This window comes from Entelurus aequoreus, linkage group LG08 (genome assembly GCF_033978785.1).
Source record: "Entelurus aequoreus isolate RoL-2023_Sb linkage group LG08, RoL_Eaeq_v1.1, whole genome shotgun sequence".
NCBI classification, from domain to species: domain Eukaryota; kingdom Metazoa; phylum Chordata; class Actinopteri; order Syngnathiformes; family Syngnathidae; genus Entelurus; species Entelurus aequoreus.
In genome coordinates, this window is record NC_084738.1 from 28,521,070 (window position 1) to 28,548,913 (window position 27,844).

The window sequence follows — 27,844 nt, forward strand, 5'->3', positions numbered from 1 at the left end:
GCAGAGACAAGGCGTTTTTTTTTTACTTACACCAAAAGAAAAACATCTCTTATTACGGAAGAAAAAAACAATTTAAGTTTTAGTTTCTCCACAAGTTGATCAATAAAAGGTTTAAAAGTGAGATTAAGCGTTGCCAAAAAGCATGTTGTTTAAGTTAAAGTACCAATGATTGTCATACACACACAATTCCAACCCTTGCTGCTGAGTGCCAAGCAGGGAGGTAATGTGTCCCATTTTTATAGTCTTTGGTATGACTCAGCTGGGGTTTGAACTCACAACCTACCAATCTTAGAGCGGACACTCCAACCACTAGGCCACTGAGTTACATTAGGTTTGAGCTGCTCAAGGTCAGGACCTAATTCAACAAGTTCTGGGTTCTAACCAACCATCATCCATTTATACTCGATACAACAAACAATGTTCTCTTTCTATCTGAAATGACCCCAACAGGAGCACTGAAGTGTTACCTGCGAGAACTTCCTGAACCTCTAATGACCTTTGAACTCTACGACGACTGGTTTAAAGCAGCAGGGTGCGTAAGAAAACTACAAGCATCGAGCTGTTTCCGGGATTTAAGAGTTGATGTTTCCACAGTGAAAAAGATGTCAGTGAGAAGCAGGAGAAGTTCCGAGCGCTGCTGAAGAAACTGCCGGCAGAAAACTACAACAACCTCAGGTATATGTCATCAGAAACAGTCAAAAGGACACAGAGACGAGTACATTTTGTACACTTGTAAACAATGAAGACTTAGCCAAACTAACTGGACAACTTTTGACCAGTTATCTAGTCCAGTTCTTGTCCCGGCTGTCCGAGGAGCAGTCTGCCAACAAGATGACCCCCAGTAACATCGCCATCGTCCTGGGGCCCAACCTGCTGCGACCCCCAGCAGAGGGGTAACTTGGGATGGTATTTCTATGTCATTTTCAACCAAACGTCTCCAACTTTTTTCTGTCCTCTTCAGGGAGATTCCCCAGCTGGACATGGCGTCCGCCTCCTCTATCCAGGTGGTGACGGTTATCGAGCCTCTTATTCAATACAGCGCCACGCTCTTCCCTGAAGGTATATGAACCTCACATTTGAATGGATTCTGTGTTTCGTGAATAAGACATCACACTCAGATCACCGACTGGACACTTTATTACACTTTTTCATTTCATAATATGTTTATTATATTATTGTAGTCTTAATGACAGCTTTTTCGAAATAATAACTACGGTTAAGCCAGAGGTATCAAAAGTACGGCCCGTGGGCCGGATCAGGCCCGTGAACAGGTTTTATCCGGCCCGTGGGATGAGTTTGCTAAGTATAAAAATGAGCCGAAATTTTTGAATGAAAGAAACTGCTGTTCTAAATGTGTCCACTAAATGTCGCAATAGCAATTATTTGTATCTTTGTATATGATGCTACATATTTAAAAAAAAAAAAAAAACACATGTTGTTTGTGCACCAGTCAAGGATAATAAGCAAACTACATAAATAACATCCTGTAATTTGATTTTGATATTATTTTTTTATCTTGATAGATTGAAAATTAACACCAATGAGTTGACTGATGAACATTATGACATTATTTATTCAGAAAGTATAAATAACGACAAATAAAGATAGAATACTTTTAACCGCAACATGTAAGTGTAAAACAAACCCCAACAACATTATGATTTGTACATTTTCAGAATGCGCTTGTTCTATTTTTAAACAAAAAACACAATCTGAAGTTGTCTTTATTTTTAAGTTATCGTTCCGTGATTTTACCAGTCCGGTCCACTTAGGAGTAGTGAAGTGAAGTGAAGTGAATTACATTTATATAGCGCTTTTTCTCAAGTGACTCAAAGCGCTTTACATTGTGAAACCCAATATCTAAGTTACATTTAAACCAGTGTGGGTGGCACTGGGAGCAGGTGGGTAAAGTGTCTTGCCCAAGGACACAACGGCAGTGACTAGGATGGCGGAAGCGGGGATCGAACCTGCAACCCTCAAGTTGCTGGCACGGCCGCTCTACCAACCGAGCTATACCGCCCCGCCCCGAGTAGATTTTTCTCCATGTGGCCCCCGATCTAAAATGAGTTTGACACCCCTGGGTTAAGCCATAAATTATTTTCAACATAGACAGATTTTGCCCAAATATTATTAGTTGACAAAATGTTATTTTATGTTCAACTTTTAGCTGGGAACTATGGCAAGTCAAATATGATATAATTAAATAAATACATCTAAATACGTACATAAATGTGTCATTACTTAATTTAATGTAAAATTCCATTCATTTATCGAACTATTCATTTAGTTATTTTCAAATTTTAATAATTATCTACTTTTCTTACAATTTCATTATTTATTTCACAATTAAATAATTACTAAAATTTTCAATTATTTAATCATTTAATGATTTCACAATTTAATGAATGTTCAATTTAAATATTAATTATTTTAGTTTTTACCACTCTAAATTGTCCGATAAGATCAGGGTGTGACATATTTTTTAGAATGTAAAAAAAAAAAAAAGGCTTATATTTTATTGTTATTTTATCATTTTAATTTCCAGCTTAAAACACCTACTAAAAATTCACTGGAACTCAAACTGTGTAGGAATAATGTTGTGCTTAATTATTAGAAATAATTCCACAAGACCAGAATAACATAAAATTTGAATAATACTTTTCTTGCAGCGTCGGTTAAAACAAACGATCTGTTTCACAACTTAGCGTTCGTGTAATGCAGGAATATTCACATGGCGGTCCGTGTTGATTTCAAAATTTGGGAGACAAATATTTTTGCTGCACATTTCTAAAAACACAAAAATGCTCCTGTTGTATAGAGGAACTTGGACCACTGTAAACACAATGGCATATCCTTGTAGTGACATTTTAATCTTTCTAGCAAACATAGAACACTGAATCCAAACTTGTCATTTCCATAACTGAGGGTTTCCTCAAGGCACCCCTTTAAGCCCTCTCTTTTTTGGCAATTACATATTTTTTTTCGTAATGTGATTTATGTAACTAATGTGTGGCTGTAGCTTGTTTACTTCAAATGCAGTCAGTAGTCATTTGTTCAACTTCCTTAGTTACTTGTAGTGTTCTCTTTCATCATTTCAGCTATTCACATTCAGTTAAAAACATTTTTGTACCTGTTTCTTAAAAAACACGAAATCTTTGACTACCTTCTTTGCAGAAGGTCCTATAAATCACATCTGTAACTCTAAAACAGGGGTGTCAAACGTACGGATCAGGCCCACGAACAGGTTTTATCCGGCCTGCGAGATGAGTTTGCTAAGTATAAAAATTAACATGACATTTTTGAATGAAAGAAACAGCTGTTCTAAATGTGTCCACTGTATTCGCAACAGCAATTCTTTGTATCTTTGTAGATGATGCTACATATGTACAAAATAAACCACATGATGTTAGTACATCAGTCGAGGAAACTGATCAAACTACATAAATAACATCCTGTAATTTGATTATGAAATAATTTTTTTTCTTGATAAATTGAAAACTAATGAGTTGACTGATGAACATTATCACATAATTTTTCAGAAAATATAAATAACGACAAATAAAGATAGAATACTATTAACCGCAACATGTAAGTGTAAAAAAAGAAAACAACATTATGATTTGTACAATTTCAGAATGTGCTTGTTCTATTTTTAAACAAAGAAAACAATCTGAAGTTGTCTTTTTTTTAAAGTTATCGTGCCGTGATTTTACCAGTCCGGCCCACTTGGGAGAAGATTTTTCTCCATGTGGCCCCCGATCTAAAATGAGTTTGACACCCCTGTTCTACAATAAATAGACCAAAATGTGGCCGCCAAAACAATTGAGTTGAATATCATGAAGTAATCAATGACAAACTGTAATGTATTGCAGGAGTGAAGTTACAAATATTGTCCTAAATGTTTGTTTAGAGGTGTCCTTTGAGGTCCCAGAGCTTCCAGAGGTCCAAGATGATCCTCTAGTCCAGTCCTCCATCTCCAAACCGACGCCGCTGAGCAGAACAGTGTCCTGTGCCTCCACAGCCTCCTCGTCCTCCTCCCACCACCCTCTCTCCAAGACCAACAGGTTCTGTACATCAGTGGTCCCCAACCACCGGGCCGGATTGGTACCAGGCCGCGCAAGAAATTTAAAAAAAATAAAAATAAAGTTTTTATTTTTTTATTAAATCAACATAAAAAACACAATATATACATTATATATCAATATATATCAATACAGTCTGCAGGGATACAGTCCGTAAGCACACATGATTGTATTTCTTTATGAAAAAAAATTAAATTTAAAAATTTAAAAAAAAAATCCACCCCCCAAACGTAGACCAGTCCCCAGCTACAAAAAGGTTGGGGACCACTGCTGTACATCACCCAGCAGGCATGATTTCATGTCGGAAGGTTTTATCACCTCATTCTCCATTCAGTGTGTCCTCTCAAGATGGCGTCTCCTCTGTGAAAGCCGGTTCTGCTAGGCGCTCGGCGTGGAGCGGGCCCGCATCCGAGGCAGCAACAGCCCAAAAAGAAACACCCGCCCTGCCGTCAAACCAGAACCCGACGCTGCATCCTAGAACTGTGAGAACCAGCCAAGGACCGAGCATGGACCACGCCCAGAAACAATTGAGCCAGTTGGAGAATATTTCAGAAGCCCCTCCATGCTCTGCCAAAGCAGTTGTGGGGATCACACTAAACAAACGTGAGTCATAAAGATTATTTGCAATATGAAATCAACTTGAACCCTTTGGAGTCCAGAGTAGGATTTAAAACAAATTTGATATATCTCCTTAACAAACTGGCAGTTTTCTTCCTTCACTTCTATCGTGTACACATCAGCCTTTTCCTCATAATGTGCACGTCTACAGAAGGCAGATACATACGCAGCTCATTAATAAGATAACAGGAAGTCTCACTCTACTAACATATCACACACTTCCTCTAACCGCTGACTTCCTTTTACTTTATGTAGTCACCAACTCCTCTCATGTAGCTGAAGAAGCATAATGCAGGACGACGCTACACTTCAAGCACAATACTTGTTATAGTGGCTCCCTAATCAGTTGTTTTGTGTGTTCCTGCCTCTCGCCCGCAGCAAAGAGAAACGTCAGTGTGAGAAAAGCCAACAAAGCTAACGAGCCGATGACGGTTTTCGACAGCAAACCCAAAGCCCCGGAGCCGCCGAAGCCACGGGCCCCTCCAGCTCAACCGACTGGCCTCAAAAAGCTGCCTTTTAAAAAGCCTGGCGTTAAAGCCCCAAACTGCCCTCCGCCACGTCCCCCCGCATAGCAGTCCACAGAGGCACAGTAACAAGAGATTTTGACACACATGTCTTAAATGTGTACATCGCTCCCTGAGATGTTTGGTGTGGAAGAACTGTATCCAAACAACTTTGGGAGGAACGTGACCTTCTCTCTGACCTCGCAAATGTTGTGCATGAATGGACAAAGACAGTGTTCCATTTCAAAATGTTTAGGTGTCCCAATACTTTTGTCCACATAGGGCCTGTTGTACTAAAATCCAAATAAGTTCTAAGTGGCATGTAGTATTAGTGGGCGTGTCTAGGACTGTGGTGCAAACCTGGTCGATTTAAATGTGTATACCGGCTGTCACCATGGAGACACTCATTTACTGCACACGCATTGCATCATATGCTCCAATCTGTAGTGTTTTGTTATGTTGTGAAACATGCAGCACACATATATAAGGTGTACCTTCTTTTCTGGGTTGTATTGAAGCTCAATACAGACAACAGAACTTATTACTAGCACGCCGAAGGTGCACTCTGGGAGGCAACCTGGTTGTTCTGATGATGTGTCTAGAATGATCCAGACGCAAGAAAATACATGTCGCAAGAAGTGTTTTTATAGAAATAAATGAATGCCATACAAAATATCTATTTAATTAGTTTTAATCAGCCCCTTATGTTATCCAGACATTTTCAAAAAGCCGATATGTCTAATATGTTTTATTTCTGACACTCCAAATGTGCGTAATAGTTTCTCTGCATTATTCATCATAATGCTTTCTCACACCCATTTGTGCTGAACTGTGTGCCGGTTTGCACACCCATTTCCAGCTTGCTAAATATAGATGCCAAGCGGTTTCAGGCTTGATAAATCCCACTGCGAGGAAGAAATGATTATACTGTATTTGCATCTTCACTTCTACTATAAAGATAGATTGCGCTCGCTATTTTGCTCATTTGGGAAACACAATCCTCTGCGCGCAAGCTTAGTAGGTCAGCTTTACGTGCGCTATCAAGTTTGCACATTTACTGTGGTATGGTTTAAGTTCATTATTATGTATTTATTTGATATAAATTAGTCAAGAAAAAGGTTTCAACAAAATCAGTTAATAAAGTCTACAAAGTCTTGACTTCAAATATTTATTTGGGCTCCTGGCCCACAATGTCTCCACCACGCTGAAATAAAAAGCATGTTTATTTCCAATGAATGACATCATAGTGTGATGTTTACACGAGTATCTCAACTAGCTAGAATATTTTGAAAACATTCATTTATTTCAGTAGTTCAAATAAAGAAAATGAAATATTTCGAGAACATGTTCAATATATTTTTTAGACTTATTGCTAATGAAAGCCTCAAATTCAGTATCTCATATGTGGTTGAATATTGTTAAACGACACTTCCCTATAGCTTTAATGAGCCTTTTAGCCAAATTTGAACTCCTGAAATCAAAGAACTTTGCATTATATTCTCACTGAGATGAATATTTACATATAAAACTTGGACTGAAGGTGCTATATTGTAAGTACATATTTATAGGGGAGGTCAGTTGATATTTTCATGTACATTTGTATAGGAAGTAAATAACAGGAAATATGATTTGTCTATTAAAACATATACGAGTTCCTCTTCATTAAAGGAGCACATAGTATTTCTATAAAAGGTCTGCATTACATACTAATCATATGGGTCATATCATATTGCAGGATTATCAACTGATATGAGTCAAAAAGTCTGGAATAAAAGTGACTTTGGATGGCAACCCCTCTCTGAATTTAGGCCTGGGCCACATGGCCTCTTTCAACTCGCTGCTTGTGTTCATTTTGTTCCGTTATAGATTTAAGACAAGTGCAAGGTACTCCTGTCATGCAGGTGGAAGTTTAGCATATACATTGAAGGGCATGACTTATATGTCCAGTGACATTAGTGTTTCCTCAGCCAAAGTGTTGTTGCATCATTATAAAGTACAGTGGAACTCGCTTATCTCAACGTCCCTCAGACCGATGTAGGCATAAGTCGACAGAGCCCAAATCAAAACAAAGCATTGCGTGTACATTTTCTTGAGACTTTAGCCATATCTAAAAGAGAATGAATGCTAATAAAGGATTTTTAAACCTATTTCACTTTGTTGACATTGTTTTCCTCCATTTGTGCATATTTTCATATGCTTTTGTGTAGTGTCGTGAGTATTATGTGTGGTTCTCAACTGTGATGTGTTTTGTATGTAGTGTTTTATAAAGAACAACAAACATTTTTAAACCAGGTGACAGCGTACACAAACGTAATGACTGATCGAAATAAGTCGACAGGAAGTGACATAGTCTTTGCGCATTGTGTAGCGACATGTGGAGTGCGCTTGTGACGCAGAATGTAAACATATAATAGCGTTGTTACACTATCTGCATAGGCAAATGTTTTTGATTATATTGTAAAAGTCCAAAACTCAAACACTGAGCAGCTGAATATTTACAATTTAACATGAAAATACAATAAGTTTTTATCTCATGTTCAGCCGTCCTATTCCAGAGAAGACTATGTCAGTGAGCTCTGATCCCAATTCATTTATTTAATTTAAGGGTAAGATGTGAGTGTGACAACCAACCCCGCTGTTTTCTAGATGCCAATCAAAGGCGTTGCCTTGTCGTCATTCTGCTGGCATTAAAATCTTTTGCATGCATACTGTATTTTTCGGACTATAAGCCGCATTAGCATATAAACCGCACCCACTAAATTTGCAACATATTATTAGCCGCAGAAATATACCAGTACGTTGTGATATTATATTCACATAGAAATCTTCTATTCTATTCTTTTTAATATAAAGTTCCATATGTTTATCAGGATTCTTATTCCTTGTACTTTGTAAGCACTTTGAATTTGAACAGTTGTGGATCATTTTAGTACAGTTTGATTTCTTTGCGAAATCCAATCCATAATGTTGCCGTTTGCTAAGAAAAATACAGTCTTTTCTTCTCTAAATCCATGTGTCCAAGGAAGTGAGGTCGTAGCGAGCAGTAACGTCTGGTTATGATGAATGGTTTGAATCTTTCAAAAAATATTTTTCTTAAGAGTGTATAAATCCATTCCATCCCATTTTATTTATTTTTTAAGATCTTTTGTATATTTTCCCTTAATCTTTCAAAATACACCTAAATTTGCACTGATGCATGTAAATAAACAGTAGCCTAATATGACTCTAGACTATCGCCTGAAACCCGGAAGTTCCTCTAGGTCACGTGATTGCAATCCAGCAATAATCCGCAGGGTTTACAATTTGTCCGGAAAGTACAGTAATTGTGTTGTATGTTTTGACTACGACAAGAATAAAACTTTCGTACGTGCAAAAATATTTATTACCGTGGTTAACAAGCTACAAAATTAAAAGTTGGTGTAGACTCCATGCTTTTATTTTGAAGTGTATTTTGCTCTGAACAGGAAGTCACTGTCCGCACAATTTAATGCTTTAACTAGTTGGTAGTGACGTTGTGGCTTAGCAATAATGAAGTTAACAATACTACAACATTTTTCCACAAGACCTAAAAATGGTCAACGTCGAATTAAGTAATTACATGAGTTGTTTAACATAAGCGGGTCCCACTGTATAAATAAAGAATCCAGTTGTTGAGGTTGAGATTATTGGTTTAGTTAGAATTCAATCCTATTTTGAGTTTAGTGTTAAAGCCTGTCAGACTTTGATTTCATCATCATCATCTTCATCCGTGTAGCTGTAGGATACTTTCTTCTTCAGCTGCCCCACGCTCCTCATCTCAGAATCTGCCGCCTCCACCCTGCCGTGTCCCTTCCAGAGGCCCTGACCTCCATAATGGCGTGCGAGCACATCGGCAGCACTCTGGAAGCGCTCACTCTCCATTTTCATGCCCAAACTGGCCCGCTCGGGTGACCCTCCTCTCGGCGTATCTGCTAGTCTCCCAGACATCGGCGTTCCGTTCACCTCCACGTCGTCGTCATCCCATTCTGTGACGTGTGGACTTTTCCCGCCCACACAGTCCTCTCTCAGCAGGGAGTCCACGTACGAGATCGTGGCCGAGTCCATCTCCGATCCCTCGTTGGTGAGCCCCCACGCCGACCCCATGTCCTCTCTCTCCCAGGCCGGATTGTCTCCCTCAAGTAAGCCGAAAACTTCACTCATGAGGGAGGGGCCCAGGTCAAAGTTAAAGGTGTCCAGGGAGCCGAGGGAATCGGAGAAGGCGGTGAACTTGCGGTCGGTGGTAGCGCCGGTGGATAAATTGGCGTCGGTGGGGTCGGTCAGAGAGCCGCGATGCACGTGGGAGGAGCAAGGGGCGGGGTTGGAGATGGAGGGCTGCTGGCGCTCAGAGCGGGACAGACGAGGAAGAGTGACAAAGCCAGATTCCAAACCTGAAGAAGACACAACACGAACATTACTAGAAATCACTTCATTTTATAATTCAATGGAAAATTGTAAAGCTTGAACAAGCTCCGATTGAATCAGGCAAAGTGGACCACAAACTTTGGATGGACTTAAACTGAATGCCAAAATTCATGCAAACTCTCACATTCAATCTTTACCATACCAAAATCATTGGATAAAATGATCCTCGAAAAAGATCCTCTGTAAATGCAAAACTATGTTATATTTATATGTAAAAAAGTGGATTAAGTGTACGATAGCGCAACTCATTAGCATTAAAGCTACAGACACACAAAACATGTTCCCAGTATAGTTTACTAAAAGCCCTTTTAAAATGTTTAAATTTCAGCATCGAGGCATGTAATACGTACAAAAGATGTACTTATACATGCAAATGTTATTTATATCTGTCTCTACTCCGTTGAATATCTTTAATACTACAGTATGAACCATACACTTGCTCAAAATTCATGGAATAATAAAACAAGCCAGCATAGATTTTTGTCAACACACTTGTAATACACTATTGAGAAATGTAAAATTGTTCAAGAATAAAATAGGGGATATTTGATATTTTGTTTGATATTAATTTTAATCTTTAGAATTCACATCATTAATATTTTTTTAAGTAAAAACGTTTTTCTTTTTCTATATTGTTCATATTTATGTAATATGATAAAACCTATATTGTATTTATATACATATAAAATAATCAACATCATGTTTCCAAAGTTTGTGTGCATCTGTGACCATTTTTGTTTTCATTTTTTGCATCTAATTTTATAATTTGTTTTTACAATTTTTTTTTGCCATGTCATGCTTTACAACATTTTGGGTAAAAACAGTTGGCAGAACTGCCGATAAACTCCAAATGTAACTCATACCATACAACTCTGTTCTAGCATTATTTAGCCAATAATTCCAACAGGGGGCAGTACACACCATCAACCTGTCTCACACTGAAGCCAGCAAACTTTTTTTAATGTAGTTTCTTCTCAGTCATCATTGTCACATTGCCATGAGGCTAACATATCACATATCTGGTATCATTCACTCTTCTGCCATTATAACCAAAATGACTGCAGCAGCACTGTATGTCGTGGTAATGGTCTAACAGTGCTTTATGTGACCTTGTACATAATTATAGTACAGTAAATCTGCTGAAAGGCCCCTCCCTGACGTATACATTAAGGCATATAATTACCGTTTGACATTTGAAATGTAACAACGTGTCTGTGAGAAAGTCTTTAAGGAGTTGATGGGATCACACATGTATGTACACACACTTATATACACACACGTACGCAGCGTGAAGCATGAGTCTGGTGTCATTGCGGGTCATTCAAACACAGACTCCAACAGTTTATTGCCTGTCGTGTCTGGATGGCTGCTGTTTATCAGTGCAGGAGCTGCTGATAGAGAGCCAAGGTGATTCATAATAGCATCTGGGGAAAATCTGTCTAAATCGTTGAGTAGACTCCATGGATGAGTTTTACTGCAGCCATACACGTTGCCGCCTAGTCTTTGCTGCGTTAACTCGTTTGACCCTCAGTTGTGTGTTTTACTTTGTTTAGCAACTGGGATTTATCGTTTCATCCAATCGTAATCATAGGCGTTATTCTGGGATTTGGTGGTGTGTATAGATGACTGTGGGAGTTTCCAGTTAAGATGTTTTTTTTTTTTTTAAATGGTGTCTCTGATCTTCACTGCTTATGAGAAAACAATGCACAATTGCAAACTAGAATGACCCTTGTTATGGTTCAGATCGCTGCAACAGTCTTTAACTAAATTGTGCGTTTGTACTGTATATGCATCATATTTGTCATTAGGATTCATGCATGAGCTACCACAGTAACCTGAATATAAGACAGCCTCTTTTTTTCTATATTTTTAAAATATGTTTTACTGTCAGTGAACTAACAGACTAAAAATTATCATATTTCTTATAGACTAAAAAAAACGTGGTTGTGTTCCACTATCACCATTGCCGTACAATCATCATAGCTCTTTTTAGAGGGTCTCTGTTGCAGCTGCATCTCCCTAAGTCACATATGTGTGAGTGACAGGAAGAAAAGCTCTGACTTGTACGGGTAGAAGCTGTTTGGCACCATCTGTTAGTTTGCATGCACAAATCTCTGGACGACTTTTTCAGACTTTTTTCTATGGCAAAATATACGGTGCATTCGTCTCTCGCAGCATCGTGCTTCAAATATTCCTGCTTCACCACATTGCAGATTTTTTGGTGCTTTTTTAAAAAGCATATTCTAAAGAAATGTGTTAAATTAATAATTTTAACGCAAAAAATGTCTAAATTAACTAAAACTGTCAATACTACAGTATTGGCCACTAGATGAAACCAATCAGATCTCGTTGTTTGGTATTGTGGCCACTGATTGGTTCTGCCTAAGGAAGCGTTATTATATTAGATTTAGAGTGTAAAAGTGACTAAAAGGGTGTTATTTAATGTCTAGCGGGGTCTCATAATGTTGAAAAACAGATTTAAAATGTAGGTAACAGTTTTTTATGCTGTAGTTATTAAACATTTTTAATTTATAATGATGTATTCCTACTTAGTGGAAAGTTGTTTATCGTTGAACCAATTAACCACAATGATTAAGGGATGACTGTACTTTAGAAAAAAAAACAGTGTTCTCCAATACTTGACTTTTTAGAAACTAACTGCACTACAATGTTTATCTTGATGTGTTCAAATTTGTGACGGACGCAAATGGTCTTATTCAACAATGTAGCCCAGTGGGTGATGTTAAAGTTATTTCAATGTGAGGTAGTATAAGTACGGTGGTAGTGGTGGTAGATAGCTCCAACACACACTAGACTGCGCAGCAGGTCTGTTTTCAGCATTTTATTCCGTAGCGGCCTCACCAGACACTGACACTATTCACACATTGTAAAAAGTCAATTCAGTCGGTCTGGCATTGTTGTTATTGCACAGGCATGTTTTTTTAAACATAATATGACCACATAATGTGGTGGTAGTGGTCATTTCACGGTCTATTTGGTGCCGGGAAGATGAATTCAGCGACTTTATTTAAGGTGCTGTAAACAGACTGCTGCTGATGAGAGCCCAAGGAGTCAACCACACAGTAACATTATTACAAATGTCAGCAGAAGTTACAAAGTTCTAGAGAGCTGTGGCAAATGAGCGCATGTATCACTACGATTGCTGTATTTCATGTAACCTGATCCATTGTCAATGCTGAATATTGCCTTTATCAATTTGTCATGGGGTCTTGTCACATGATACACAAAGTATGACTCCACGTGGGTTTTTGTTGTTTTAAAAAAAAAAAAAATATTTCCAACAAACCTTAACCCCTTCCTAACAACAAGAATAATGCAAACGCATACTCAATACAGTAGGACTATGGTGTTTTGGTTTTTTTTACATTTCACTAGCTAACTAGCTAGCAATTGAAGTGTAGACTTTTAACTTTAAGACCTGTTACAAAATAATTTAATTTACCGTTTAGTAATCAAAGCTACAAGTGCACACATTTGTGAAAATGTTAGCAACATGAAAATCCTTTGCAGTAAAAGAAGCCCATGGAGATCATTAAATTATGAGTATAAACAAGTTTAATATATTTACAATTATGTCATGAATCACTGAAAATAAAATGGATGTTATCTACATAAATAATGTAGTTGTCATTTCTAAATGATGTTTTTTTTTTTTATCAAACCTCCTAATCACATGCTAATTTTGTTTATTGATTTACAGTATTTATTTCAAATCCATTATGGTTGTGAAACAGTGTGTACTGTAGAGCCAAAACCATTAAAGAAAAAAGTGTCACGTTCAGAAGACATCTGGACCTTACTGTAGATAGTTACAAAAACATCAACATTGATAGCAAAGTATGTAAACGCCGTAGTAACATTTATAGTACCATTGGACATACTTACTTACTGCTATAAATAAGGTGTTCTAAAACTTTTGACCGGTAGAGTATATAAGTATTTTTCCCTTAGAAAAGGGTAGTGTAGTCAGAGTTTTTCTTCCTGTCACTTACACAGCAGCAACTTAGGAACATGCATCAAACAGAGGAGGCGTTATGATGCCAATTTGAATATAATAATTGCCAATGAAGTTATCAAACAACTAAGTTGAAAATATGATTAGTGTAATACTGAAAACATTTTTTTTTTCTTTCTAAAAGTTTTTCCCCAGTGTTTTGCCATGCTCACCATAAGAACTTGTCCTTTCTCCTGGCGTGCTTTGAGAACTTGGAAAAAGCACCTTGGTGATGGGACTCCCGTTACACATATCCACGTCCAGCCTTGGGAGGGAGACTGCATTCTTGATAATGGGAGAAATGGCAGGGGGTGGCAGTCCTGCATCCTTGGATACCTCCCTGGGTCGGTTGTCAGAGCCCCTGCGGATTTGTTGCAGTTTCCTGGAGAAATACGCTCCAAGCTTATTGTCCGGTGTGGACATTGACTCCGTTTCGCCATTGCCCCCATTGTTTGAGCCGCCATGGTTGCTGAGGAAGGAAGTGTCCCCGAACACATCACCGCCTCGGCCAACGTGCATCGTGTGGCGAAAGTCACCCAGAGGGGGGCTGATCATGTCCACTGTGAGGTCGCTTTTAAAGCGCCGTTTGCTTTGAGAGTGTGTGACCAGACCCTTCAGGCCCGAGAGCTTTTCTTGCAGATTCATGTTCACTTGCCGTAACTATAAAAAGTATGTATAGAATGGAAAGTCTTTAAAAGAATTCACACTCAACTGCAAAGTATGAACCTTCAAAAACTTTGACCAAGTTCTCCAAGATTTGAATGCTTGTAGTCTAAATTACTAAAAAGTTGACCAAATACTTCACTTGAACATTATCTATGTTTATCACGTGCAAGACATAATCCATGCCGCTCTTTGCTGGTCATCGTTATGCCGAGCTGGCTGAGTAAAACCGTCATAAATTGCAGAAAACACTGTGTAGTTGTCTCTGGGAAAAGCCTCGCCAGTTGGACTGAAGTCAAGTCCCTGGTTTCCCTCGCTTCAGCTTTGTCGACATCAGCTCAGAAATAGGTCCCGGTCCAGCTGCAAATGGTTCTGTGGTCTCGCCGTAGACCCATCTATGGAGAGCACAAATAGAGAGAGAAGGGCTATCTTTAAAATGGAGGCAGGAGGAAGAAAGAAATGACATTAACAGTTAATGTTGTGGCAGTTTAGACATTGATTCCTTGTGCATCTATGTCCTCATCAAGTCTGCCTTTTGTTAATATTATTCTACGCTCCAAATGTCGACTGATCTGGAAGAATCTAAATTTAGACGAAAAGTCACTCCCCTGTGAATTAAACAGTCTGCGATTGTACTTCCGAGACGTAAAAGGTATTTCTTCTTGTATTTGTCTTGTTTCAACCGTCATGGACGTTACCCAAAAGAGCTAGCTTTTGACAGTTTAATATTGTATGTTGTAGGAAATTGTCCTTTTATCATGTACTGTTCTTTGCCAGCAGCAGTAATGGATAGCCAATTCCTAAATATTTTGATAACATAAGGGCCTTCTGGTTCTCTTTAAAAGTGTTTTAGCACGGGAGACAGGCCTCTACACATGCACGGCCTCATCTGGTTTCATTAATGACTTGCGATGGTTTAAGAGATGGGGACTACGTCAGGTCCAGGTCCAGTCTTTCTCATTTGCAGCTGACCGCAGTCGCAGAGCTCTTCGCTCCACTTCCCCTGGCTGGCATTTTTTAAGAAGGGCATCTGGAAGCAGAGCAAGGGGGAGAAACACGCCACATACCAGCACTGATCGCAGCTGTATCAGGCCAAGCTAAACAAAAGAATGGGACACATGTTGAAGCTGAGATGGCATAGGCTTAAAGGGTCCTTCAGCACATTCCCATGAACGCAACTTACGGGGCGTTCAGACTCAAAAAATGCCATATCAAGGTTTGGTTTAATTGATAACCTACTGGATTATGAGGAACACACATGGGGTTGTTAATTACCCTGACTGTGTGCTTACGGGAAGCTCTGATGCATCGTCTCTGCCTGTAATCCATTGAAAGACCTTTGACCACAGCAACACAGAGGCAGTTGCCCCCACCAAACCCCCGGGCCAAATAGTGCCTGCTCTCATTTGTACTTGTTTATGTGTTTGCGGAGTCACGTAAACACAGAAGCCCGCACTTTCGGGTGTCAGATAAATAGCCTGTAAAGCACCAGCAGGCTTTATAAACATACAGTAATGTATAATCCTTGTCGTGGCCTGCCTGGGGGGTGTGCGGGTCACGGACATACCCAGGATAATCCTCTAAATCTTCATCTCTGTTGCCCCTAAATATGCACTTTTATAGGACACGGGTCTGGCTTGGCTCCTGTCAAGACAGGAAGAGAGAGAAAGGAAATGGAATGGAGACTTTATGTTGAACTGTATATGTACTTTGTATTTAATACGGAGCAATACAGTGTGTCTCACTTATCTTATCTCTCAATATTTTAATACTGCTGGAGTAATTTCCTGAGAGTGTGTCTCTCTGGCTGCCTATCCAGAGGTTCAAAACAGTCTTTTTTGCATTTTAGGACCTGAAGTAACGAGACCAAAGCAACTTGTGATACTACCAGGAAAGAAGAGTCTAATCAGTTGCTGTTACTTTTACTGTTAATTAGTGCAGTCCAATTTAATGTATTAACTCATGCGATTAATAAAATAAAATAAATCCTATATTTATATCTAAATATCATTTTAAAAAGCACATCAAGCAGTAGAAATAGTTTTCCTGGCATGTAATGTACTGTAAGTCCTTAGTATCCCTCCATTGTTTTCCATATTACATGGAAAGGAAGAATTGCAGTTGGTGATAATATCTGTCCATCATTAACAAATAGTACATATGTTTGCATGAGCTCTCTTCTGTGCATTGTGATAAATTCATGGATTTCACAACTGGTTATAATGTATGCCTCTTCATCACTGATACATTCATACAGTATAATCTATTTTCATGAAAATTCAACAGTGAGTTTTTTAGCTACTTTGGCAGAATTACGGAACATTGTGTCTCTGCTTTTACTTACTCCTTTTCAGACATGTTGAACTGTGTAACTGTGATGTTACATAATGCAACAGAAAACCATTACCAAGAATACACAACTTCTGATTCCATGTCACTGTGTCCGTTACTAGTTTGTTTAGTAGGAGATGTCAGTTTATGAGCAAACACATTCCTGAGCATCAATTAAGGGAGTCTATGTTTATGACCATTTAACATCTTATCTTAAGCTTGGTGTTGATTTAAAAAAAACACACACATTTAGGACTCTCTCGCCTAATTTTTTTCAGAACCTCACACATATATCATTATTTATGCAACTTGCCTAAGATTGTCTTCTTGTTTGTGCTTTGCTGTCTTTTGAGTTACAAGCACATTTCACACAAACCCTTTTGGAATGACTGCGGTGCTAAAATCCTTGACTCTGCTGTAGGTTCAACATCAGTGGACTTTCCCCCCCCCCTTACGTCCTTCAGGCTGTAACCCCGCTAACCAGGTGAACAAACATTTAAGATAAGGCAGCATTTTTTACACTCAGCCTTTAGCCGTCTAAAATGTTTCTATTTTCACCATTCACGCTCATTTTGAATCCAAGGGCAACACTTCTTCTTTGGTCAAGAAAACATGTTTAACTCCTCAAATATCCAGACTCGCTTTGCTGTTTGTTGAATCAAAACAAATAAACTTCATTTCATCTACTTGATACTTGTTTTCAACAGAACATTGTGGAACAATATCACCACAAGATGGTCATTGATATTAAGTTAAATGAAAACGTGGTGCAGGCACAATAGCAAGACTAAAGTCATACAGTATGTGCTAAATTAGATTACATTCAATCAGTTTTGCTTGCTAACACTATCCACAAAAGACGTTTACACTTCAGTTGTAAGTCAAAGGCAGCTGAAAAGAGAAACTACTATTGAATGCTGAGTTTGAGAGGCGTTAATCAGCTTTGGGCTATTACTTTCTGTGTACTTAGAATCATAATATTCTGCAATAGGCATAACTTCAGTCTTAAACATGATCTAAAAAAAAAAAAATATTGCATACTAGGCATTACTGTTATATTTTACCAGTAGCTACACTATTGTATATGATTTTGTTGTCAAGGCACGCACCATTCTGAGGTTTTCAGACGTACAATTCCAAAAAAGACGTATAATTGGAGACCACATGGTTTTCCAAGAAAGAGTAGTTTATAACGACGACTACTTAGAATTGCTGATGTTGTGAGTTTTAGCCTCACCAGGAGAAAAAGATGCAATTTTATCCGACCCAAACAAATTCACATTACGGAAACATGTTAAACATAAAACTGTTCAACTTTTGTGTAAACAGTTTATTTTTTTAAAAATGTCATAATTCTCCCATTCAATACTTTTTAAGTAAAATAAAAATATTGATAGGAAGGATGTGGATGGACTTGATCCACATCGAATGTAGGTGAATACACTGCATTTAAAAAAAAAAAGTTATTTACGCTTTGTGCTATAGGTGACAAAATAAATGAATACATTTTTGTTTTAAAATAAGCAAAGGGCAACAAAAAATAAGTTGTGGGCCAAAAATGGACCTAGGCTGCACTTTGTACACATAGTTTAAGTGTTTTAAAAGTGCAACAGTACAGACAATTGCAAATGTTACAGTTTAAACAATGTGAATATTTTTTATTTTATTTTGGTAAATAAAAGTAATGCCTTAAGTGAAGCATTTATAGTTCCAGCTTGTATCCCCGTTCCCAATCTCCACTTAATAATGGCGGCACACTGCTTTTGGTTTTAATATACTTGTCTCTTCTCCTTTTACTATTTTCACAAAACACATTCACAGGCTGTGAAACACATGCCAATGCAACAGGTGGCAAAATAGTAAGATCGGTTTAGCCAATCATAAGGCTGAAGAAAGTAATTTCTGGATAAGCAATGGTGAAGACACGAACATACTGTACAAAGGAGTTTTCCAAAAATGCATGTGAACAAAGAATTGTAAATAAGCCTGACATGATCATAAGCAATATCCTTTTAATGCCTTTACTTCTATTTTAAAATGCGGCAAATTCCTTTCACCAGGTGTTGCCAAGGGACTTAAATTTGACCATTTGTTGTCAAAAATGGTTAGAGAGTCCAGTGGTGTGAAAACAAATACAGCACTCGGATTCAAAGTTCGCACCTCTACAACTGACCCCGTCCTAGTTGCGTCAATGACACTGAAAGGTCACAAAGGGTCCTGCCTCTAAGGAATGTCAATCTTTCGTTGCAAGGGGGGAAAAAACACGGACTAGCTGTTACTCAAACGTTTTGATTTGTGTTGTGTCTAAGAGAAGGGCGACACAAAAGAAAATCTGGCTGATTTTACACAGAAGCAGGAAATATGACAGCCTACACTGAAGGAGGATGTAGTGTACTGTACTGTACACCCACTCTGTCACACACACTGTTTCTTACACACTTTGACACACAAACTGTGCAACAGTGACTGCAGCAAGTCATTCAGTGAGCAATGTTTTTATTGATTGGGCATGTTTGTCTATTGGCTTTTTGACAGCAAGCTCTGTCAGTGCACGTGTATGTGCGCATGTGTGCATGTGTGTGGTATTTCGCACTGTGGCCTCCTTTATGGTATGCTGGCAGGTTGTAGGGCTCAAAAAGGGCACTGCCCCCAACAATCACTAATTAAAACACCTCAAGGCTACAAAATGTCAACATGGTCCCCCAACTCTCAGTGCATCCCGATTGATTTTAGTTTTTGTCATGTTGCAACCTATAATTAATTTAGAAAATCAAAGTTCACAGCATGGTTGCAGCAGGGATATAATAATGTAGATATATTGCTGATGCCGCTGCTTGTGGTGTATAAATATGTCGGCAAGTGGGATGACTTTCATGACAGAAAGCTGAGAAGACACTCTCAAAAAGTCCAGTGTTTCCCATAGCGTAGCCAAATTTATTGGAATTGCTCCCCGACAGTTACATATGACATCTGCCGCCTTTCATAAGCAAGAGAAAGATTCCAAAATAAGCAATTATGTTAAAATAATAATTTGCTTCTTCGAGGAAAGGGTTACGTTTGAGTGGCAGTGTACCCCAGGGCAGTTCTACACAGAATGGATGTTAGAGGGTGGGCGGATCAAAAAATATTGATAGTGTCGATACCCAAAAGGTACTAGAATCTAGCATGATGAGACCCATATTTTCTGTTTGTCGTCCCAAATATCCCTTTGGGGAAAGAAGCTGAGGGATTTAAATGAAAGCCAAACAATGTTTATGCCGTCGTTTACTTAATTTGCACTATTTACTATTCATACAATTGTATGTAACACAATTTATACAGTAGTGCCACAATTTAAGAGTGCCCCAACTTAAAGGGGTCATATGTTGTGGTCTACATAAAATGTAATAGTGGTTCTTTGGTCAACATTTTGCATAAATTATGTTTTACAGACCATCTTCAAGCTGCTTTCTGACTCTCTTCAAGATGTGCCATTTTGTGGGCGGTCCTATTTACTTGGCTCCACTTCGACAGCGTCTTCTCCCCGTCATCGTCTTAGTTTTTAGCGCTTCAATGGCGGTGTCTACTAACAGATATAATTTCCAACTATATGCTACTTTGTATTAGAAATGGCAACAGCGGCGGATAGATGTGCATTTACGAGCAAATCTGCCCCACAACAAGAGGATAGTTAAAAAGAAGGTGCTTATTGGCTACAGCTCAGAATACAATTGCAGACTCGCGCTAAGCTCTCTGGGTAAAACTTTACCATATATGGAAATATCCATTGACAAGATAGGGCATAAAACGTCACAGGACAGACGGAATTCTAAACATCTCGTTTGCCAGAAGTATGAAAGAAGGCAAGATTATTTTACAAATACCTCTGTGATGCCGCCAGGCTTTGATTTTACATTTTCGGGATTTATGGGGATCCCAAATATGCATAAGCAGGTACCATCAGGTTAGAAAAGTTTGTTTTGCATAATAGGGCCCTTTTAAGAGTGTTTTGATGTAAGAGCTGTCTCTCCGCTAATTTGTATGCTTTAAGTTACAAGCAGAAATTTGAATAACAAGTATCCCCATTAGTTGGCGTAGCAAATGTCACAGTGAACCCCGTAAGATATGCTCAAAACATTTGGTCTTACTCCTATAAGCTACTTTCTATCTTATATCTAGAGATCAACATAACTTTTTTTTTCACCATGGGAATGAAGAAAGCGCTGAGAAGAAAACACAGACGATATTCATTGAATTAAAAAAAGCAATCATACATTTGAAGGGGAGCGTCTACTAGGGGTGTGGGAAAAAATTGATTCGAATTCAAATCGCGATTCTCACGTTGTGCGATTCAGAATCAATTCTCATTTTTAAAAAATCGATTTTAACAAAAAAAATTATTTAAATTTTTTTTATTTTTATTAATCAATCCAACAAAACAATACACAGCAATACCATAACAATGCAATCCAATTCCAAAACCAAACCCGACCCAGCAACACTCAGAACTGCAATAAACAGAGCAATTGAGAGGAGACACAAACACGACACAGAACAAACCAAAAGTAGTGAAACAAAAATGAATATTATCAACAACAGTATCAATATTAGTTACAATTTCAACATAGCAGTGATTAAAAATCCCTCATTGACATTATCATTAGAAATTTATTTAAAAAAAATTAAAATTAACAATAGTGTCACAGTGGCTTACACTTGCATCGCATCTCATAATCTTGACAACACACTGTGTCCAATATTTTCACAAAGATAAAATAAGTCATATTTTTGGTTCATTTAATAGTTAAAACAAATTTACATTATTGCAATCAGTTGATAAAACATTGTCCTTTACAATTATAAAAGCTTTTTACAAAAATCTACTACTCTGCTTGCATGTCAGCAGACTGGGGTAGGTCCTGCTGAAATCCTATGTATTGAATGAATAGAGAATCGTTTTGAATCGGGAAAAAAATCGTTTTTGAATCGAGAATCGTGTTGAATTGAAAAAAAAAAAATCGATTTTGAATCGAATCGTGACCCCAAGAATCGATATTGACTCAAATCGTGGGACACCCAAAGATTCACTGCCCTAGCATCTACCCAACTGGGCAAAGCAATTTGAGCGTATCACTGCTAGTCTGCACCATGCTGAAGCAGAATGAGTCCAACCAAATATGTTAAAATCATATCTAAAGGGCACAAATGTATCCATGAAAATATGGAAAAGCTCCTGATGGTGTGTTTGACAGAGAAGCAGCTGGAAGGAGATGCCGTGGAAGTCCACTCTCCAGGGTGAATGCTGTACATTATTATTGCATTACTTTATAAAACTACTGTAGATGTTTGTAGTACATTCTATGTTATGGTTTTTATACAATATTTCTCATCTAAAAGTTATTTATAAAAAAGGCATGTTACATATGAATAGTGCTTTTTTAGGGGGCCAGCACCATTTATATTAATTTCACTTGATTTCAATGGGAGACATTGATTTGCGATACAAGTGTTTTGACTTAAGAGCAGCTGTCACAGAACCAATTATGCTCATAAGTTAAGATACTACTGTAATTGTATTATTTTGTTGATATTGTTACATTGTCTTATATAGTTTTTTGTATTTGTTGCATTTTTCAAACATAAGTTTGTTTATAGAAATAATGCTTGCCTAAAATCTTTGTCTTTCTGGTAATCAACAAATTAAAGGCAAAATCAGAAAACCATTCAACGACCGTGAAAAAATTCAAGTAAAAAGTGTCGGTTTTATAATCAGCAATACAAACCTGTATTTGCTTTGTCAATACCAACATTTGTAGTTTTGCCCAAACTTAAAGGACATTAACATTACATCTAAATCACCTTTCCTCACCAGAAACTAAATCCCGAAGAGTGCATGCTAAATTTCCCCGTTCAACCTAGAGATATATTTGTCAAAAAAAATGACAAAGTGCATCATCAAACAATCAAATCAAATATTAAAAAGATACATTGAAGTATTTTATCAAAAAATATAGTTCAGTTCAGTTTCAGTCTATTTCGAACATGCATACGATACAATGTAATGCATCACACATTTCCAGTTGTTTCATTACAGCACGTCCGAAAAGGAGTCGGAAGAAGCAGAGCTTATTTAATCCTACCCCTTTTCATACCATAGCAATTTTATCCAATTTCCTTATCCTCTGTAACAGAACAGTGAACGAATAAATAATAAATATATAATATACCATAGTAAGCAAACAAATATTAAATACATAAATAATCTTTGTCTCAATAAAAAAAAAAGAAGTGGTGGAAGTATTGTACAGTACTTTGCGACATTATTTTGTACTGCTCGGATAAGCAATAAGTAGAGTGGTAAGTATATTTTGTCTAATTACAAGCAGAGAAACCAACATTCATACTGTCTAAAATAGACATACATGTATGTGAACACTAAAATAAATAATAGGAGCTAAAAGCACAATGGAATGTAGCCCTAATTTACGTTATTGCTAACACGTGTCTTTTAGCTGGTTACATTTGATGTCAAAATGACATTAAACCAAGTAACAGCACCTTAGTACTGTATTTCACACACTTAACATAATTATATCAATAAACGCCAGCGTCAAACTGCATCCACAGTTTTAAGAGCTTTTATAATATAAATTAGTATTTAAATCTCGATTGATTGCTTAATGGGCACAAAAGAACACAGAGGAAAGTGTGACGTCACGCGGATGAAGCATAGGCACGATTGAACGCGAACAAAAGGATGAAAACTCACCGACAAACTGGATAAACTCGAAGAAAAGATACTTTAGAGATGTTGTCCAGAAGAATAAAGTTGAATTCGTCCGAGTGATGATGGCTTGACAGAACAGTCAAACTACTAGTGTGTGCGTGTGCGTGTGTGCGCGTGCAAGTACGGAGTGCGGAGGACGAGAAAAGGGGCGTGTCATACAGCCAGTACACTATGGGGGGGCATTACTGATTAGGGGTGGTATCAAACGGATACCAAGATTTTGCCTTTAATATGTTAATCATGACTGTAATAATAGTCAGAATAAAACACAGGACACCCAGGCAAACGAAACATGTTATCATCTACAAAACCCAAAACCAGTGAAGTTGGAACGTTGTGTAACTCGTAAATAAAAACAGAATACATCCATCCATCCATTTTGTACTGCTTGTCCCCAATACAATGATTTGCAAATCCTTTTCATCTTATATTCAATTGAATTGACTGCAAAGACAAGATATTTAATGTCCGAACTGAGAAACTTTTTTTTTTTTGTGTGCAAATAATCATTAACTTAGAAGTTAATGGCAGCCACACATAGCAAACAAGTTGGCACATGGGCATTTTTACCACTGTGTTACATGGCCTTTCCTTTTAACAACACTCAGTAAATGTTTGGTAACTGAGGAGACCAAATTTTGAAGCTTTTCAGGTGGAATTCTTTCCCATTCTTGCTTGATGTACAGCTTAATTTGTTCAACAGTCTCCGTTGTGGTATTTTAGGCTTCATAATGCGCCACACATTTTCAAATGGGAGACAGGTCTGGACTACAGGCAGGCCAGTCTAGTACTCGCACTCTTTTACTAAGCCACGCTGTTGTAACACGTGGCTTGGCATTGTCTTCCTGAAATAAGCAGGGGCGTCCATGATAACGTTGCTTGGATGGCAACATATGTTGCTCCAAAACCTGTATGTACCTTTCAACATTAATGGTGCCTTCACAGATGTGCAAGTTACCCTTGCCTTGGGCACTAATACACCCCCATACCATCACAGATGCTGGCTTTTCAACTTTGCGCCTATAACAATCCGGATGGTTCTTTTCCTCTTCGGTCTGGAGGACACGACGTCCACAATTTGAAATGTGGACTCGTCTGACCACAGAACACTTTTCCACTTTGCATCAGTCCATCTTAGATGAGCTCAGGCCCAGCAAAGCCGGCGGCGTTTCTGGGTGTTGTTGATAAATGGCTTTCGCTTTGCATAGCACAGTTTTAACTTGCACTTACAGATGTAGCGACGAACTGTAGTTACTGACAGTGGGTTTCGGAAGTGTTCCTGAGACCATGTGGTGATATCCTTTACACACTTTTGATGCAGTACCGCCTGAGGGATTGAAGGTCCGTAAAATCATTGCTTATGTGCAGTGATTTCTCCAGATTCTCTGAACTTGTTGATGATATTACGGACCGTAGATGGTGAAATCCCTAAATTCCTTGCAATAGCTCGTTGAGAAATGTTGTTCTTAAACTGTTCAACAATCTGCTCACGCATTTGTTTACAAAGTGGTGACCCTCGCCCCATCCTTGTTTGTGAATTACTGAGCATTTTATGAAAGCTGCTTTTATACCCAATCATGGCGCCCACCTCTTGCCAATTAGCCTGTTCACCTATGGGATGTTCCAAATAAGGGTTTGATGAGCATTCCTCAACTTTCTCAGTCTTTTTTGCCACTTGTGCCAACTTTTTTGAAACATGTTACAGGCATCAAATTCTAAATGACCTAATATTTGCAAAAAATAACAACATTTTCCAGTTCGAACATTAAGTATCTTGTCTTTGCAGTGTATTCAATTGAATATAAGTTGAAAAGGATTTGCAAATTATTGTATTTTGTTTTTATTTACGATTTACACAACGCGCCCACTTCACTGGTTTTGGGGTTTGTATTAACAATTAGCTAAAAACAAAAAAACATACAATATATACATATAACTATATACACAAGACAATGTTGTGACAATATCAAACATAATATTTAAATATTCAAATGTGTTTTAACTGAACTTAAAATTGCTGGGTTGCTTCGTCGCGGTGTATTTCACATGATGGTCAACAAGTTTGAGCGTAGCATTAAATCAAGTGAGAGACGCGTTAGTAAATGAAGAATTTGAGCTAAAAATGCTGCTTTGCTGTGTTGTTCCACGCATTCAAATCTAGAGATAGGAAATACCTTTTAATAAAGTTGACAGAAGAAAAAAGTCAGGGAAATTACAAAAGTGCGTTGAGGGAAATGGCTCTAAAAATATAACTTTCATTATCTTGTAGAATACAGCTGGACCATGCTCGTGTCTGCAACGACAACTTAGTCAAAGGTTTGTGTGAACATTTTATTTGTTTGAGAACATGAATGTGATGCAACCAAGTTTATTCTTATTGTTTAAGATCAGAACTGAGCGTGAAATAATACAAGAGATTGCATTAGTTTATATACATACATTACTTGGCGAATAGGTCCAACATTGTCTTTCACATATTAATGCTTAATTTGTGGACCCCTCAGATGTAAAGACATGATGTGCCTCCAATCTTTTATTTTTTCCATCCTTGTAAGTGTCAAGGAAGTGCAGCCCAGGCAAGCAGACGTCTACTTCAGTGATAATAAATGGTTTAAATCTTTCGAAAATTATTTTTCTTAAGAGTATATAAATCTAATCCATCCTATTTTAAATATTTTTTAAAGATAGCTTATATATTTGCCTCTAAACCTATCAAAATACGCCCAAGTTTGCACTGATGCAGGTAAATAAACAGTAGCCGAATGGAACTCCAGACCACCACCTGAAACCCGGAAGTGCCTCTAGGTTACGTGATAGCAACCCAACAATGGGACTTTTTCTTCCTTGTGGTGAATAATGGCTACAGTGTGGCACTTTGAGGCCAAATTTATGATATCCAATGCAAGCTTAAGGCATTGTGACTGTTCTTGTTATTGTTTTGTTTTTAATAATGGCTTAAATGGACATGGAAATGGTAAGTGATTATAATAATGATACATATTGTTTGTATATGTAAGTTATTTTGTTTGTTATTGTTTGATTTTTAATCACTATTATTGATTGTCACATCTGGATGGCATGGTTTTGCAAAGGTAATTTCCCCAAGATGCAGAAGGACGTCAGGAAGCACAATGAAGGTAAAAATGTGATTTATTCCCATAAAGAGGCAAAAAATAAGAAAAAAGGAAAACGTGCGGATGGCATGAGAAGCTACGGCAAAGCTAAGCAATAGACTAACCAACAACGGAGCAAGAAACTAGTCATTCTAAACTCTGAAGAAAATCAATACCCAATGTCGCGTGTTGCGAACACTACTGCACGGCACTTGTTAATGTCAATCAAATACATTACTTGGTGAATAGGTCCAACATTGTCTTTCACATATTAATACTTAATTTGTGGACCCCTCGCCAACTAAGGAAATATCAAACTAAACAAAACATGACCCGGGCAACGGATCATGACATTGATGTTATTATCATTGTTACTAATACAGTTGTTGCTAATATACATTTATATTTTTCATTTTTATAGTGTTGTATTTGATAAGTATTGTATTTTTTGTCTTCTCAGTTGCTTTGTAATTTTTTTTATCATAAGTATTGTAATGCTGGGATTGGATTGAGTTGGGGTTGTTTTCTTTTCTTTTCTTTGATATTGATGTGTGATTTTTTTAAATAAAAAAATGGGGGAAATTTTATACAATTATTCTCTTTCATTACATACAATTAGATTAGTGGCTCTTTTAAAATCATTTTCTTTTTACCCCAAACACAACATAATAACACACACATATATTTGGAAAAATAAACATAGATGTCCATTAATAAAATATTGTCATGTCAGTATTGATCTGATACAAAGGGTATCAATGCTATTGATATTTGGATCGATCCATCCACCCTGAAAACAAATTTAACAAGCTTCAAATTGATTTGTCAACATAAGTCAAACCATTAAAGAGCAACTACAAAGTACACTCAATATTATTTTTTTTTTTCAATTTAAACCGTTTCAGGGTTAAAAAAGGATTCAAAGATAACGTAAAGTGTGAATCATCACACTGTTTCTGCAGACTGTAAGGAAAGTGGAAATACGAAGTTATATAATTGCTTTATGCGATTTCATCCAGTGACGTCATTCTAGTCGGCCACAGTGAACTCACAGTCAAGCACAAAAAAAAACCCTACAAGGGGCTGTTTGCAATTTGTACACAGCTGCCTAGAGGGCATTAACTTTCTAAAGTGTTGAAAGCATTATATCCAGACCTCTTACGGCTTTGGGGCGGTCAACAAACATGCATTGATAACGATTTTGCAGAGTTTAGCTACTAATGTATAATTTAATGTATATTCTATTCTATCTACTGCAAATTGTTAGTTCCTTCTCTGGGACTGCTGAGGGTGTTCAACTGTATGTAACTTTG

At 37.6% G+C, this 27,844-nt stretch overlaps 2 protein-coding genes across 2 annotated transcripts in view; one reads left to right on the top strand and one right to left on the bottom strand.

The window, feature by feature from the left end:
• The window catches only part of sh3bp1 (SH3-domain binding protein 1), a 29,579-nt gene extending 22,246 nt beyond the window's left edge, over positions 1-7,333 (top strand). Inside the window, exons 12-18 of the mRNA XM_062056199.1 lie at positions 451-532; positions 595-675; positions 780-893; positions 962-1,059; positions 3,911-4,064; positions 4,417-4,685; positions 5,079-7,333. Coding sequence (XP_061912183.1) covers positions 451-532; positions 595-675; positions 780-893; positions 962-1,059; positions 3,911-4,064; positions 4,417-4,685; positions 5,079-5,272 — 992 coding nt within the window. The 3' untranslated portion in view covers positions 5,273-7,333. The remainder of the gene's footprint in view (positions 1-450; positions 533-594; positions 676-779; positions 894-961; positions 1,060-3,910; positions 4,065-4,416; positions 4,686-5,078) is intronic.
• cdc42ep1a (CDC42 effector protein (Rho GTPase binding) 1a) lies at positions 6,358-23,550 on the bottom strand. Its single transcript, XM_062056200.1, has 3 exons — positions 23,401-23,550; positions 13,832-14,716; positions 6,358-9,609 (listed from the first exon to the last, which is right to left on the bottom strand). Exons 2-3 carry the CDS (start codon positions 14,301-14,303, stop codon positions 8,918-8,920), a joined length of 1,164 nt encoding a protein of 387 aa, XP_061912184.1. The 5' UTR covers positions 14,304-14,716; positions 23,401-23,550; the 3' UTR covers positions 6,358-8,917.
• Between the last annotated feature and the right edge of the window lie 4,294 nt (positions 23,551-27,844).

What these genes read in the sequence shown, in the direction of transcription:
- cdc42ep1a (XM_062056200.1), bottom strand. Translation starts at nt 14,303, where the DNA reads ATGAATCTGCAAGAAAAGCTCTCGGGCCTGAAGGGTCTGGTCACACAC. An exon ending in AGAAAGGACAAGTTCTTATG is followed by an intron (nt 9,610 to 13,831) that starts GTGAGCATGGCA and finishes TGTCTTCTTCAG; the next exon opens with GTTTGGAATCTGGCTTTGTC.